Raw genomic sequence first — 17,550 nt, 5'->3', positions numbered from 1 at the left:
AATAGTAAAGCAAGGAGAAGCCACTATGAACATATTTTCTTAACCTTAACATTGTTATTATATTATTGTAATATATGTGGTAAATTGAAGGTTTCTGAAAACAAACAAGTGATGCAACTTGCCCGAAAAAATGAATGGCAATATATTGGGTATCTTTTACCTCACAACTTTTAGTGCCGTGTGTTGGCCAAAATCCTGGAACTTGTGATGATGTGCAGCAATGCTCCACTTGCCAGTCCTGGGTTTCTATTATTTGGACACAAAAGTATTTTGTAGTCTACTACATCTAAAGGATACAGTGCAAGTGCAAGCTTATGTAGTGCTGCTACAAAGCTATGTCTTGTCTGAGTACTAGCCTGTTAGCCTGGGATCTTTTGCTACTGGTAATGCCAAACTAAATATGGTCAGTTTTTTACGTTATATGGTATTTTTAATAAAATTACATTAGTCATTACAAATCTCAACCATAATAAACTACCCAACTACTTTGGTACTTGATGAATGTGCTTGCTTATCACAAATGGGCCAGTTTTTTATACTTGCACATAGTTTCATTCAGGTCAGGAAATGACTATGACCAATCAGCATCAGATTCACTGCTGTTGTACTTTCAGTATAAATTTGCTATCCTGCCTCAGCCTTGTTTGCTGACACGAAAACTTGGAGAGCCATTGAGAAAACAAAACTGCAAAAGAGTGATCAATCCTTACCTACAGTTAGATAAGTGACTCTCAAATAGTGGATCACTTATCCTTTCAAAATTCCGTAAGTGCTAACATCAAAATGGAATGAAAGCAAAAAAATAAAATTCAACTTCAAAATCGCAAACAGGAGAGTCGTATGTGAAACATGCACTTCAAATTCAAGCAGCATTCTATTTCATCCATACTATTTCATTGATATCTACTAGCAAAAATCTACAACAATAATTGTGAGAGTTTTATGCCCCAAAACCATGTTTTGTTGATGAGAAATGCTGTAGTGGAAGGCTCCTGATATTTTGACCATCTGGTATTCATACTGTGCTTCTAAATTTATGTAGACGGACTTGAAAGACTTTGCCACCATCGAAACGCAGTCCCCACAGCCAGGATTAAAAATCCACTAGCCACTAGCTCATTAAGAAAAAGTTTCTATTTGCAGCCAAGGCACACAGCCCAAAATTGATGACCACACTAAAGTGACTGTGCAGCCAAACCACCCTGTATACTTTCCAGTCTACACGTGCAGTGCACACAGTGAATTTGACATTCTTTATTGCCCAAATTTGAAAAAGAGAACTGTGCTCATCTATGTTGTGTTTGAAAATGCGATTCCTATTAAAGAACTTTATTCCCTAATATTCAATTTATAACTCTCACCATGATCAGTAATTTGCTTTCATTAAAGTTTTCATTTCGTTTAACCATTTAGGAATTTCACTTTGGTTTTGACCCAAAGTCTCACCCCTGTAAAGTGGAAGGGCCCCACACGTCTTTGTTTCAAGTTTCAAAGGCAAACCTCGTGTATACATAGCACCAGATATAAGACACACATACATTAACATGGTAAGGTAAGCATAATGAAATACTGTGCACCTATACATTCTTTACAAAATGTTGTACTTACCTATTTTATGGCACTAAATATGCTTAAAAAGTTTTGTAAGCTGTAAGTTCTAGCATGAAAATTTTCATTCAGTACCCAATTGGATGTAGAAACCCAACATTTTATTTTACTCAAAGCCATTGACGGTTTCATTTACCAATGTTCTATTGAGAATTCCTGCAACTACAGCTAACAGTATTGCTGGGTTGCCATCATTGGTATTTGAGTGGCCTTTATGCGATGCTGTAGGCATGCTGCTAACAATATCACTGCTATAATTGAACTGCAAGTATGACAGGACCTAAAAGCTAATGTTTATTACAACAATGTTACTCTACTTCAACTGTTAAGGTCTACGTTCTTAAGAATGCTGCCACGATTTCTACTCGTAGAAACAATGTGCAGTACTTATGAATATAAATGCAATGCCAATTGTTTTATTATGACTGGCATACACATTTACCAGAGATAACCATGTCATCTTGTGACAAATCTAGTTTCTAAAGATAATTTTGGTTTTGATCAAAAGTTGTGCCAGTATGCTCCAAACTAAAGATGGTGGAAGCAAAAGTTTGTCTTGTTTCGATCAGCAAGTACTACACATAATGTTCTCATCAGTGGACCTCATTTTAGGTGCACACACATACTACATGCATGCACACACACATATATACACAGACACACACATACACATGCACACACACACACGCACACAGACATAATAAATACTAGTTAAACCTTTGTAACTTTGTGGACATTGTAACTTTTAGCCTGCAAAATATAATACCAGCATCCTGGTGTTTTGTTTCATATTAATGGAGTAATTAAACTCTGGAATGTGACACGAAACTGACTTTAAGTCATAACTAACAAAGTTAGCTCATAGCACTTGCAATCCAAAGAACATATACCATATTTTGAGAACTGGAGCAATATTTTTCTTGTTGCACAGAACTACATTCTTTGAATTAGCACTGAATTGGTCCAGAAACTTTGATAATATTTCACTCGATAATATTGCATAACACATTTCAAGATAGCCAGTTGATCGTTATCACAAGCAAAAAATAGTTCACTTCTCAAGGACAGAGAAAGTGCCTGTGCCTCATATTCCTTTTCTTTGTCCTCCTGAGGTGTGCAGTGTGTTTGCTTGTGATGATGCTTCACAAGCCAACACCCTATCTCAAAATCTGTTACAACAAGTACGCTTTAGGTTTTTGGAACTAATACAGATGTGTTTTTGCTACAAGTGTAATGAACATGTGCTCTCCTAAATTCACATATTCTTGTGTAGAATGCACCACAAGAGATCTAAATCTTGTAGCTTTAGCAACACAGACTTGTCATTAGCAGAAATATATATTTTGGAAGCAAGCTGAAACTTTCCTTAAAATCTAATATAAATATTCAAAGATAACTTTATTTTTTTTTGGTGAGTTTTGAGCAATATGAAAAGACTTTCACAATTAATGAATGAGTGTGCTTCTATATGCAATTGTGCATAAGTTTAGCAATGCGCTTTGTATCCTACTAAAAAAAGTGTGTGTACGAATACAGCTTCCTAATTTAATGGAAATGCAAACTAAATGTAAAGCGTTTTGTTGCAACTGACTTGTAATCACAATAAGTCATACGAAATATTGTTTAGTACATCACATACCTTAGGCCGGTACATGCTATGTGTAATAACAGTTTGAATGTATTTTTTTCTTAGCATTTTTTAACTAAGCTGTGCAGCATAAACTTTATGCTGAACGTAATAATGTGATACACCACAGCAAAATAACATGGCAATGCTGCTTTCGAATTCATCATTACTTCATCAGATAATGGTAAGTATTTAATGCATTGAGGCATGAGTGTAACTAACTGCATGACCTAGTAGCAAACACAGTTTTGCGAGTATGCATGATCGTGCATCATGATTTCAATTAATGCAATACAGCATGTGTTAAATAGTTTCATAAGCTTTCTATGTAAGCATGCCACAATACAGTAGACTTCATTAAAAAAAAATGCAGGAGAAGCGTAATAGTGCAGTTACATTACCGAAATTTTTATCTTGGGAAAGCGCTACTAACACATGTATGCCAAAAGACAAGCGAGACGGGCGCTGACCTGTAACTCAAGTTGTCAAGTTGCAAGTCAGCAGCTTTGCTGTTCATTTTCCTGTGGCCATGTGTTGTTAGCGTTGTTTGTAAGATGAAGCTTAACAAATTACCCTAATTCCACAAAGCTTTGTTGCCAAAAGTTTGCTTTAACTGTGCAGTGAATGTATGCAACTTTATTAAAGAAAGTGCATAAATTCAACAGATGGTCAGAAATTCATAGTAAAGTAAAAACTAAATGAAGTCTGCTGTAGAATACATATTATGTGTGATCATATGTGCCACTTAAACTGAACAAAAACAGCTTGACAAGCTTCTATAGACATGCACAAATCTTATTGCATTATTGTAAACTTGCAGAAAAGCCACAAGATGAAGTTATCCAAGATACCACAGTTAGCACACCAGAAAAACTAGAGGAGACACCAAAGGCTGAGGAAAAACCAGAAGTTAAAGAGGAAGAGGCCAAGCCAGAAGAGAAGACTCCTGAAGAAAAGAGGCTTAAACAAAAGAAAAAACCTAAGAAGCCTAAAATTACTGAGGTAGCACCTCAGGAAACTAATATCCTTAAGAAGCAAGATGAAATGCCAGAGGAGCTTCCTGAAAAGGTTACAGAAGTAGTCTCAGTTCCCAAAGAAGAAAAGCCAGAAGAGGTGCCAAAGCCAGAAGAGGCACCAGAAAAGGTGGAAGAAGTTAAGCCAGACGAGGTGCCAAAGCCAGAAGAGGCACCAGAAAAAGTAGAAGAAGTTAAGCCAGAAGAAAGGGCTATAGAAAAAGCAAAGATTAAAATTAAAAAGAAACCCAAAAAGCCCAAGGATGCTGAGGAAGCACCTGAGCAAGCTATTGTCCTCGAGAAGCCAGAGGAAAAACCAGAGCAGCTTCCTCAGGAGATTACCAAAGAGGTCACAGTCCCCTTGATAGAAAAGCCAGAAGAAGTGCCAAAGCCAGAGGAGGCACCAGAAAAGGTGGAAGAAGTTAAGCCAGAAGAGAAAGCTCCAGAAGAAGCAGAGATTAAAATTAAAAAGAAACCCAAAAAGCCCAAGGATGCTGAGGAAGCACCTGAGCAAGCTATTGTCCTCGAGAAGCCAGAGGAAAAACCAGAGCAGCTTCCTCAGGAGGTTACCAAAGAGGTCACAGTCCCCTTGATAGAAAAGCCAGAAGAAGTGCCAAAGCCAGAGGAGGCACCAGAAAAGGTGGAAGAAGTTAAGCCAGAAGAGAAAGCTCCAGAAGAAGCAGAGATTAAAATTAAAAAGAAACCCAAAAAGCCCAAGGATGCTGAGGAAGCACCTGAGGAAACCGCTGTCCTCAAGAAGGCAGAGGAAAAACCAGAGGACCTTCCTAAACAGGTTACGGAGGAGGTCACAGTCCCCTTGATAGAAAAGGCAGAAAAGGTGCCGCAGCCAGAAGAAGCTCCTGCAGAACTCGTGATTGATGAGAAACCTGAAATAGTTGAGAAAAAAGAAGTTATAGAAGAGGAGTCTAAACTTACCATAAAAAAGAAACCAAAGAAACCGAAATTTATGGAAGAGACACCTGAAGAAACTGTGACACTTGAGAAGACTGAAGAGAAACCAGAACAACATCCAGAGGAAGTGACGAAGGATGTCACTGTGACACTAGAAGAGAAGCCAGGGGAAACTCCTAAACCTGAGGAAGCTCCTGAAGAACTGACTGTTGAAGAGAAACCTAAACCAGTTGAGAAAAAGGAAGTTGTAGAAGAGGGGGCTAAACTTACTATTAAAAAGAAACCAAAGAAACAGAAATTCATTGAAGAGGCACCTGAAGAAACTATGACACTTAAGAAGACCGAAGAGAAACCGGAAGAACGTCCAGAAGAAGTGACAAAGGATGTCACTGTGACACTAGAAGAGAAGCCAGGGGAAACTCCTAAACCTGAGGAAGCTCCTGAAGAACTGACTGTTGAAGAGAAACCTAAACCAGTTGAGAAAAAGGAAGTTCTAGAAGAGGGGGCTAAACTTACTATTAAAAAGAAACCAAAGAAACAGAAATTCATTGAAGAGGCACCTGAAGAAACTGTGACACTTAAGAAAACCGAGGAGAAACTGGAAGAACGTCCAGAGGAAGTGACGGAGGATGTCACTGTGACAATAGAAGAGAAGCCAGAGGAAACTCCTAAACCTGAGGAAGCTCCTGAAGAACTGTCTGTTGAAGAGAAACCCAAACCAGTTGAGAAAAAGGAAGTTGTAGAAGAAGAAGCTAAACTTACCATTAAAAAGAAACCAAAGAAATCGAAATTCATTAAAGAGGCACCTGAAGAAACTGTGACACTTAAGAAGACCGAAGAGAAACCGGAAGAACATCCAGAGGAAGTGACGGAGGATGTCACTGTGACACTAGAAGAGAAGCCAGAGGAAACTCCTAAACCTGAGGAAGGTCCTGAAGAACTGACTGTTGAAGAGAAACCTAGACCAGTTGAGAAAAAGGAAGTTGTAGAAGAGGGGGCTAAACTTACCATTAAAAAGAAACCAAAGAAACCGAAATTCATTGAAGAGGCACCTGAAGAAACTGTGACACTTAAGAAGACCGAGGAGAAACCGGAAGAACGTCCAGAGGTAGTGACAGAGGATGTCACTGTGACACTAGAAGAGAAGCCAGAGGAAACTCCTAAACCTGAGGAAGCTCCTGAAGAACTGACTGTTGAAGAGAAACCTAAACCAGTTGAGGAAAAGGAAGTTGTAGAAGAGGAGGCCAAACTTACCATTAAAAAGAAACCAAAGAAACCGAAATTCATTGAAGAGGCACCTGAAGAAACTGTGACACTTAAGAAGACTGAAGAGAAACCGGAAGAACATCCAGAGGAAGTGACGGAGGATGTCACTGTGACACTAGAAAAGAAGCCAGAGGAAACTCCTAAACCTGAGGAAGCTCCTGAAGAACTGTCTGTTGAAGAGAAACCCAAACCAGTTGAGAAAAAGGAAGTTGTAGAAGAAGAAGCTAAACTTACTATTAAAAAGAAACCAAAGAAACCGAAATTCATTGAAGAGGCACCTGAAGAAACTGTGACACTTAAGAAGACTGAAGAGAAACCGGAAGAACATCCAGAGGAAGTGACGGAGGATGTCACTGTGACACTAGAAAAGAAGCCAGAGGAAACTCCTAAACCTGAGAAAGCTCCTGAAGAACTGTCTGTTGAAGAGAAACCCAAACCAGTTGAGAAAAAGGAAGTTGTAGAAGAAGAAGCTAAACTTACCATTAAAAAGAAACCAAAGAAACCGAAATTCATTGAAGAGGCACCTGAAGAAACTGTGACACTTAAGAAGACCGAGGAGAAACCGGAAGAACGTCCAGAGGTAGTGACAGAGGATGTCACTGTGACACTAGAAGAGAAGCCAGAGGAAACTCCTAAACCTGAGGAAGCTCCTGAAGAACTGACTGTTGAAGAGAAACCTAAACCAGTTGAGGAAAAGGAAGTTGTAGAAGAGGAGGCCAAACTTACCATTAAAAAGAAACCAAAGAAACCGAAATTCATTGAAGAGGCACCTGAAGAAACTGTGACACTTAAGAAGACTGAAGAGAAACCGGAAGAACATCCAGAGGAAGTGACGGAGGATGTCACTGTGACACTAGAAAAGAAGCCAGAGGAAACTCCTAAACCTGAGGAAGCTCCTGAAGAACTGTCTGTTGAAGAGAAACCCAAACCAGTTGAGAAAAAGGAAGTTGTAGAAGAAGAAGCTAAACTTACCATTAAAAAGAAACCAAAGAAACCGAAATTCATTGAAGAGGAACCTGAAGAAACTGTGACACTTAAGAAGACCGAGGAGAAACCGGACGAACGTCCAGAGGAAGTGACGGAGGATGTCACTGTGACACTAGAAGAGAAGTCAGAGGAAACTCCTAAACCTGAGGAAGCTCCTGAAGAACTGACTGTTGAAGAGAAGCCCAAACCAGTTGAGAAAAAGGAAGTTGTCGAAGAGGAGGCCAAACTTACCATTAAAAAGAAACCAAAGAAACCAAAATTTATTGAAGAAGCACCTGAAGAAACTGTGACACTTAAGAAGACCGAGGAGAAACCGGACGAACGTCCAGAGGAAGTGACGGAGGATGTCACTGTGACACTAGAAGAGAAGCCAGAGGAAACTTCTAAACCTGAGGAAGCTCCTGAAGAACTGACTGTTGAAGAGAAACCCAAACCAGTTGAGAAAAAGGAAGTTGTCGAAGAGGAGGCCAAACTTACCATTAAAAAGAAACCAAAATTTATTGAAGAGGCACCTGAAGAAACTGTGACACTTAAGAAGACTGAAGAGAAACCGGAAGAACATCCAGAGGAAGTGACGGAGGATGTCACTGTGACACTAGAAGAGAAGCCAGAGGAAACTCCTAAACCTGAGGAAGCTCCTGAAGCACTGACTGTTGAAGAGAAACCCAAACCAGTTGAGAAAAAGGAAGTTGTCGAAGAGGAGGCCAAACTTATCATTAAAAAGAAACCAAAGAAACCAAAACTTATTGAAGAGGCACCTGAAGAAACTGTGACACTTAAGAAGACTGAAGAAAAACCAGAAGAACATCCAGAGGAAGTGAAGGAGGATGTCACTGTGACACTAGAAAAGAAGCCAGAGGAAACTCCTAAACCTGAGGAAGCTCCTGAAGAATTGACTGTTGAAGAGAAACCTAAACCAGTTGAGGAAAAGGAAGTTGTAGAAGAGGAGGCTAAACTTACCATTAAAAAGAAACCAAAAAAACCAAAATTTACTGAAGAGGCACCTGATGAAACTGTGACACTTAAGAAGACCGAGGAAAAACCGGAAGAACGTCCAGTGGAAGTGACGGAGGATGTCACTGTGACACTAGAAGAGAAGCCAGAGGAAATTCCTAAACCTGAGGAAGGTCCTGAAGAACTGACTGTTGAAGAGAAACCTAGACCAGTTGAGAAAAAGGAAGTTGTCGAAGAAGAGGCCAAACTTACTATTAAAAAGAAACCAAAGAAACCGAAATTCATTGAAGAGGCACCTGAAGAAACTGTGACACTGAAGAAGCCAGAGGAACAGCCGGAAGAACATCCAGAGGAAGTCACAGAGGATGTCACTGTAACATTAGAAGAAAAGCCAAAGGAAGCTCCAAAGCCTGAAGAAGTTCCTGAAGAACTGACAATCAAAGAGATGCCTAAACCTGTTGAGAAAAAGGAGGCTGTTGAAGAGGAGGCTAAACTTACCATAAAAAAGAAACCAAAGAAACCAAAATTCATTGAGGAGGCACCTGAAGAAACTGTGACACTGAAGAAGCCAGGGGAACAACCAGAAGAACGTCTAGAGGATGCCACAGAAGACGTCACTGTAATATTAGAAGAAAAGCCAAAGGAAACTCCAAAGACTGAAGATGCTCTTGAAGAACTGACAATTGAAGAGAAACCTAAACCTGTTAAAAAAAGAGAAGTTGTAGAAGAGGAGGCCAAACTTACCATAAAAAAGAAACCAAAAAAACCAAAATTCATTGAAGGGGCACCTGAAGAAACTGTGACACTGAAGAAGCCAGAGGAACAACCGGAAGAACATCCAGAAGAAGTCACAGAGGATGTCACTGTAACATTAGAAGAAAAGCCAAAGGAAGCTCCAAAGCCTGAAGAAGCTCCTGAAGAACTGACAATCAAAGAGATACCTAAACCTGTTGAGAAAAAGGAGGTTGTTGAAGAGGAGGCTAAACTGACCATAAAAAAGAAACCGAAGAAACCAAAATTTATTGAAGAGGCACCTGATGAAAGTGTGACACTGAAGGAGCCAGGGGAACAGCCGGAAGAACGTCCAGAGGATGCCACAGAAGACGTCACTGTAATATTAGAAGAAAAGCCAAAGGAAACTCCCAAGACTGAAGATGCTCCTGAAGAACTGACAATTGAAGAGAAACCTAAACCTGTTAAAAAAAGAGAAGTTGTAGAAGAGGAGGCCAAACTTACCATAAAAAAGAAACCAAAAAAACCAAAATTCATTGAAGAGGCACCTGAAGAAACTGTGACACTGAAGAAGCCAGAGGAACAACCGGAAGAACATCCAGAGGAAGTCACAGAGGATGTCACTGTAACATTAGAAGAAAAGCCAAAGGAAGCTCCAAAGCCTGAAGAGGCTCCTGAAGAACTGACAATTGAAGAGAAACTTAAACCTGTTGAGAAAAGGGAAGCTGTAGAAGAGGAGGCTAAACTTACCATCAAAAAGAAACCAAAGAAACCGAAATTCATTGAAGAGGCACCTGATGAAACTGTGACACTGAAGAAGCCAGAGGAACAGCCGGAAGAACGTCCAGAGGAAGTCACAGAAGATGTCACTGTAACATTAGAAGAAAAGCCAAAGGAAGCTCTAAAGCCTGAAGATGTTCCTGAAGAACTGACAATCGAAGCGAAACCTAAACCTGTTAAAAAAAGAGAAGTTGTAGAAGAGGAGGCCAAACTTACCATAAAAAAGAAACCAAAGAAACCAAAATTCCTTGAAGAGGCACCTGAAGAAACTGTGACACTGAAGAAGCCAGAGGAACAGCCGGAAGAGCATCCAGAAGAAGTCACAGAGGATGTCACTGTAACATTAGAAGAAAAGCCAAAGGAAGCTCCAAAGCCTGAAGAAACTCCTGAAGAACTCACAATCGAAGAGAAACCTAAGCCAGTTGAGAAAACGGAAGTTGTAGAAGAGGCCCAGCTTACTATTAAGAAACCACGGAAGCCAGGAGTTCATGATGAGTTACCTGAAGAGATTCCAACAATTACTTTAAGAAAAAGAACTTCAAAACCTCAAGCTCTTGATGATATTAGTGAAATGTTTACAGTGTCTCTCAAAGAAGAGGCTCCTGCAGCAAGACAGTATGATGAAGTTGAAGAAATGTTTGAACTGAAGATCCCCCATAAACTTAGTGCCGCAGATTCAGATGTTTCTTTAAAGATAGAAGATGAGGATCAGGCTACAACAGAGGATACTATTCACCTTGATCTTACTTCCAAAGAAGACCAGCACACAGTGACAGAAGCTTCAGGTAAGTTTTTACCAACAACTTATAAGTACTTGTAAATGCAGGTGTTCTAATACGTATTTTCATATTTCTGTAACAAACATGTCATACTATAGAAAACAGAGCACTACACTCTAAGGTACTATAGCATAAAAATGATGAATTATTGTCTCACAATAATAATCATAATATGGCTAATATGCATATTTTTAATAAAAACATTGATGGTACTAAATAGTAAAACTTGTTATTTAGTTTCAGGTCATTGACTTGAGTATATTTGTTTATATTAGAAAGTTGTAGTGCATGACAATTTATGGCATACCAATTTTTTAGAAATGACAAAAGTTGCACATAGTCCGAGTTCGTCATCATTGAATTTCAAGGGCGAAATCGAAATTGATCATGTCTGGCACGCACAAGGCACAGTGAAATAACTTGTGACAGGGAAGAGACAAAATTTGAATAAAGGCGCACAAAACCCCAGTCTGGTCAGAAAAATTGGCGAGCATTCTGAAATACACAAGTAGATAGCCTAATGTTTGCATGCAATAAGTGGTGCTCATCTGTTTTGTTTTTTTTAACTATAAAGAGGCACAAAAGACTGTTTCACCTCTCTGTAAGAAGTGCCACAGTGGCTGCCCTCAAGTTTTATACTTTGCAGACAAAGCAAAGGATGATGTAGTTTTTTTTGGGGGGGGGGGCTCATTTCAAAAGAATCGAGTAACCATCAAAAACTACATGCAAAAGTAAGGAGATGTGCCACACGATTGAGGTGACTTCCAGCTTGTCACAAAAACATATGGACATAGAACACCTTTATTAAGATTTCCTCAGTACCTTGCCATCGGTAGTTCTGGTCAGATGTAGCAGAACCGTCGTGCTTCATGCGCGCCAGATGCGATCAGTTTCAATTTCACCTTTGGAGTTTGATGACAAATATCTCCAACGATGTTCAATGTTTGTGATTTTAAAAAAATAGGTATGTAAAAAATTGGCACACACTACACTATACATTATAAATTTAATTAACACCTAGTCTTAGTCAAAGATTGAAAATTTAATTAAGGAGTGTTTGTGTATTACGTACGATGGGGTTATTTTAACCACAGCAAAGTCTTTCCACCTCGACATGGAGCTCTTGTCACAGGAGCCCTACTGTCATAGAATTTATTAAAAATTAAGTATTGCATAAAAAAACACCACTTATCTAAGAAATTAATTGTTTTGCACTGAGTTTACATGATTATTTTTATGTTCACCTGGTTCCTGTTGGGACACTTAGTTTTTTTAAGTTGCACGCTTTAGGAAGCAAGATATTTTGCTCTTTTTTTTCTGTATAAATGTGAGCTGCCCCTGTTATTCTAATTGTCTGAATTGCCAAACACACGCATTGTGCTTAGGTGGATCAGCATATTACCATGGTCCTTCAATATTTTTAAAAAAAGTATTGAAGGACCATGATATTACGTACATGTTGACTCTGAATTAGTTTTATTGAATTGTATCTGCCTGTATTTTATTTTCAGACGAAGTAAAGATTGTCCTTCAAGAGCCTCAAGGTAAAGATGCACTATTACTTTAGCACCTGTGATCTCCATTTTTAATCAAGCCTTACAGCATAAAAGCTGGGGTATTTGGATTTCTCACATGTGATGCACTAATAGTGCTTTGCAAAAAAAGAAGAAAGATAAATAAATAAATAAAATGCTTTGATAGTAAAATAACAGCTAAAATAAAGAGGATCCTGGTCTCCATCCAACTTTTACTCATGTAAAATAAATTGCATAGGTGGTAGCAAGAAAGTTACCTCAAAACGTGGAGCATACAGCAAGACATGCCACAGATAGGTGTCATGCATTTTATGCAGATACTTGCCCCTTTCATCATTGTCAGTAAGGTAGAAGCAATGCTAATCTACTTAACCGCCTGGTTATTATTATTATTATTATTATTATTATTATTATTATTATTATTATTATTATTATTATTATTATTATTGTTGTTGTTGTTGTTGTTGTTATTGTTATTGTTGTTGTTGTTGTTGTTGTCGTTGTCGTCGTTGTTGTTGTTGTTGTTGTTGTTGTTGTTGTTGTTGTTGTTGTTGTTGTTGTTGTTGTTGTATAGGTGCTACAGGACTGGCCTTTTTCTTCTTTGTAATATGCTACGAAATAAAGGAGTGCACTGACATAATTTATGGCAGTCTGCTAAGTAGTCATATTGCTCATGCTGCGCACATATAAAACAGTGCATCACATATAGAAATGTCTATTATGATTACTATGCCTGTTAAAGCACTTTTTCTTTTTTTTTTCTCCGCAGGTGATGAAGAGGATACTGTAAGTTTGCTTTTGGTGTCCTCAGTAGACAGAATAGCTGCAGTTTTGTGGTTTATGCACTTCCACTTTTCAAGAGAGTGAAAACTCGATTTAGAAAGATGATGACTATGCAAGAATTATTTCGGTAAATCTCGAAGTTGGTACAATAAAGAAAGAAATTGATCTGTTGGTAAAAATCTAAAATTCTAACATAGCAACACGCAAAAACCACCATAACATTTATGTGCTGGTAACCAACGCTGTGCGTGTGGAAAGTCCGCTAGGGTGGTTCTGACATGGGAAGCTTCCTGCTTGGGCGGCGGCGTCTAGGATGATAGTCGTTTGAAGCTATAACAGGATGCTGATACACAGAGATGCAGAGAACGAGTGCAGTGATTGTATTAGCAGGCCGAGCAAGAAAGTTGAGAGATGTTCAGTGCCATCTGACTCATAAACCATGCATTAATGAAAGCAAACACAAACCACTTTTAGCTCCACCTGGTATGTAAGAGTTGCTACAGACTGCCAAGCTCATTGTCTCCTGCATGGGGCACAGCATATGCAGCCTCATCAAAATATAGCTAGAATCGTGACAGTTTTAACATAATAGCATTAGAGTGAATACTAAAAAAAAAACCTGTCCATGTCAAAATTGGAAAAAAAAAAACTCCCATTCTTGCTCAATTCTTTCCAAGAAAAACTTCATTGAATCAGGTTTGGCAGTGGCCAAGTTGCTTTCATCAGCACAAGTTCACGGCAACATGAAACCCTATGGGTACCTGCTGGAGAATAGAAATTGCTTATTTGATTAGAAACTTTGTAAAATCTGGTTTTATCAGATGAAGTTTTAACTGTAGTGCACTGAACAGGTTTCTCGTGAATAGTTTTTTCGTACACTAGAGGTGTAGCCAAAAATTTTTTCAAGGTGTTAAACCAACACCCAAGAAAAAATTTTCCAGGGGGTTATTTGTTTGTGCATGTTTTGTTATGTACACAGGATGTCCCACATAACTTGAGCCAAGAATTTGAAAATGAAAAACACTTCAGTGGCGAATTGAACCAAACGCGTACTATTTGCAATAGCCTGTAGGTACTCGGGCTATTTTTTATTTCTCCCCATACTAATTAATTAATAATTTTTACCTATTTTTTAATTATGGGCTGGAAACCCAAAATATGAACACTGATATGTATAGCACTTTCAGAAACCACCGACTAAATTGTTTCCTGTATATACGTCTAGTGCTGTTATTTTTTCAGCATTGTAAAGAAAGCCTATAGCAGCACTATGGCAGTGCACTCGCGGTCCGTCACATGGCTTCTTTTCACATTTTGCGGGCTTTCTTTACAACTTTGAAAAAATAACAGCGCGAGACGTATCGTACAGGAAACAATTTAGTCGGTGGTTTCTGCAAGTGCTCTACATCTCAGTGTTCATATTTGGAGTTTCCAGCCCATAATTTAAAAAACGGATAATTACGAATTATTAATTAATTAGTATGGGGAGAAATACAAAATAGCCTGAGTAACTACAGGCTAGTGTGAGTAGTATGAGTTTGGTTCAATTCACCTCCTAAGTGTCTTTCACTCTCAAATTCTTGGCTCAAGTTATGTGGGACACCCTGTATACGTACGCAAAATTGAAAATTGGGGATAGGGAAGTTGAAGCTCCCCCCCCCCCCCCCCCACTTCTCCCAATCTGGTTACAACATTGACATATGCTCCGTATTATTAGAAAAAGTATCTTTAAAGATGCACATGGGATGAACTGACTTGATGTAAGCAAAATGCAAAATGTTTAGCAAACTATCTAAAAGGTGTTGGTGCGAGCTGTTTCGACATATTAGTTCACTATGACAGCATAATGGCATTAAGCTGAGACAAGGACCAATAAGGCAAGGTGCACTATTCATGTGTATATTACTTGTTTGGCTGGCCTCTTTTGTGTCTGCCAAATTTTTATGCTGCTACCCTTTTATTAAAAGGTGCTTTTGTAATTATGATACAAACATCCATATAATTCCCACATGAAACTAGAATTGAGAGCTTCTTTTGTGGCCACTTCTAAATGACACATGTATATTTTGTCAGCTGTCATATCTGATGAAAAAAAAAATGGATGTTTAACGTAGCGGCATATTATAGATAGTGCTGCACAGCTTGAGAGATCAGATTACCCCTCCTCCAGGTTATGAACAATTTCAAACATTACTGCTCACTTTCTGAAATATGCTATGCTACCATAGAGCCATTTTCACTAATAATGAAAACTTCTTATGAGCCATACCAGTGATCATGGTTAAGTCACAGAATGTGTTTTTTCTTATTTTGGCCACATTGGCTTTAGAAAACTTCATAAAACTTGCTATTCCAAGCATCAAGCTCCCTTACAATGCACCATAACTTTTGCCAATAAAAATTGTGTGGGCTCTATAACGCGCAGTAAAAATGACATCACAGCAAGGAGCCTCAACGTGTTGCATTAGCTGTATTTTCCTTTTGCCTATTTTCTTGCTTACCAAGCGTCTTGTGCCCAGAGTGGTGCCTTTGTTTCATGAAAGGACTGCTTTCTAATAATACGAGATAGATCATTTTTTTCTTTACTGTCCATTTAATCACAAGTTTAGAAGTTCCCTTTTTTATGCTAACCATACCTAAGGCTAGCATTAGTTTTATGCACTTATTATATAATATTAGCATACCAGTTAGTCTATTTGAAGATTATATATGCCATACAGTGAGTCACTTGAGAAAAAAGGACTTAAATAATTACATAATGAATAATGAGCACATAGCTGTTCTCACTGTGTTTGAAAAGCTTCCCATTGAGTAAAAAGCAAAATTGTAGTTTCAAAAGCATAGGAGTTTCTTTCTTTGCCAATTGCTTAAATCAACACACACAGTGCTAGCACTTTATACAAGTCATGAATGCAGTTTGGGCCTTCTTTCACAAAAACAAGCTATAAGATACTTATAAGAAAAAAAGAGTGAATTGTCACAATTTAATTAGGACAGTTGACAAAAAGATCAAAATGTCGATTCGTAAGGTTAAATGCATATGCTTTACACTTGAGGACTTGTTTTAACAATAGTAACAAAGAAATGTATATCTTCTTGCTTATTTGTTTAGGAAACACATGTACAGTTTTTCACCAGTAAAGCTTTCATCAGCATGTAACACTGTTGTCCAGTGGCTGAGTATAAAAATAAAATTGTTAACCACTGTTACAGTACAATACTCTGCTTCAGTAATTAATAACAACAAACTTTTGATCCTATATTAAATCATTTTTAATAATTGGTCTACAAAAATATTACAAGAAGTTGTTTTGTCATGCTCTGGGAAAAGTGGAGGAATACAAATTTATACTTGTTTATTTCTCATGGCTCAATCAAGCAGAACAATAAACACGTTGGACGACATACCAAGCAGGTGTCCCACTCTGTCTGCTGACCTATGTATTTTTTTGGGCTGTTTCAGTAAAAAGCATAGGCAAACTTAAAGATTAGGTACATTAAAGGTATGCCGCCTGTGCTGACAAAATCTCGTAAGTGTGAAATTTCCAGACACTTTACGCATTTGAGACAAGCAATGTGTGAACCCATGAGAATCTCTGTCTGAGACCTTCTTCATTATGGACATGTAGGGTTGAAATTCTCCAGTGGCTTGAGTATGAGCTCAGCCACCTTATGTTGAATTCCAATGGCGGAGTCGGTGCAGCCGACCGACTTCGCGAGCGAGCACTCGACTCTAGCGTAGAGCAAATCCTCCAAATCCGCCATCGGAACACAACCCGCCCTGCTGGAACAAGGCGGAAGCTGCCGCGTTACCCAGGATACCTTGCGCGTGGTCTTTTCCGCTGTCTGTTTCCCACGTGGTTTACCAGCATCACCGCATCGTTCGTTTGCTTGTTCAGCGCTATTCACCTGTGTGGAATGGATATCACGCCAAGCGTGCAACAGTTATTGTCCACGATGTCTGCTGTCGCTATCAAGTAGCAGAAGCATTGCCGCACGCTTTGCCGAGGTAGCCGAGCCGTCCGTGCCGTCCGCCATTATCAACACAACTCGCGCCGCGCCAGCCGCGCCCCCAAGCAGGCAAACGTGTTAAAGGAAATGCGCCACGCTGAGTTCCGGTCCACTCCACCGATTTCGGCGGAGCAGTTTTTCCTGCTCCACGGAGGGACTCCCGCTCTGAATCCCCTCCGGCTCTCTCATTGGAACTTTTGACTCTCGCTCTCACTCTGTCATTGGAACACACTTGCTCTGAAAGGAGCAGAAAAACTTGCTCTTACTCCGCCATTGGAATTCAACATTAGTTACACTGACTGAGGTGTGTGAAGAAGCCCGCATGTAGGACTTGATGTAAATATTCAAAAAACAAAACATACTTTGTACGATGATTGCTGTTGGTTCTTTATTTATTCTGACTCTTTGTCATTATTCGTTTCAGCCTCTAACATTCGTTACGCTTATCTCTGAGTATTAATTATAATGTACTGGTTCCTATGCAAAATATAGCCGATTTTCAGGCTTAGTTGCATGCTGTGCATGTATAGCTCTCATGTGGTGAAATGCACTTTTCAAGGCTA

The 17,550-nt window shown here is 39.0% G+C and overlaps 1 protein-coding gene across 1 annotated transcript in view; it reads left to right on the top strand.

Moving 5' to 3' along the window:
* Positions 1–17,550, top strand: part of LOC119176676 (uncharacterized) — a 322,419-nt gene that overhangs the window by 244,527 nt on the left and 60,342 nt on the right. The window contains exons 142-144 of the mRNA XM_075876363.1: positions 4,056–10,664; positions 12,170–12,202; positions 12,963–12,979. Of these exons, the coding sequence (XP_075732478.1) occupies positions 4,056–10,664; positions 12,170–12,202; positions 12,963–12,979 (6,659 nt within the window). The remainder of the gene's footprint in view (positions 1–4,055; positions 10,665–12,169; positions 12,203–12,962; positions 12,980–17,550) is intronic.

Source organism: Rhipicephalus microplus, chromosome X (genome assembly GCF_043290135.1).
Source record: "Rhipicephalus microplus isolate Deutch F79 chromosome X, USDA_Rmic, whole genome shotgun sequence".
Lineage (NCBI taxonomy): Eukaryota > Metazoa > Arthropoda > Arachnida > Ixodida > Ixodidae > Rhipicephalus > Rhipicephalus microplus.
The sequence above is the reverse complement of the archived record's forward strand: the minus strand, read 5'-3'. Positions and strand labels throughout refer to the sequence as shown.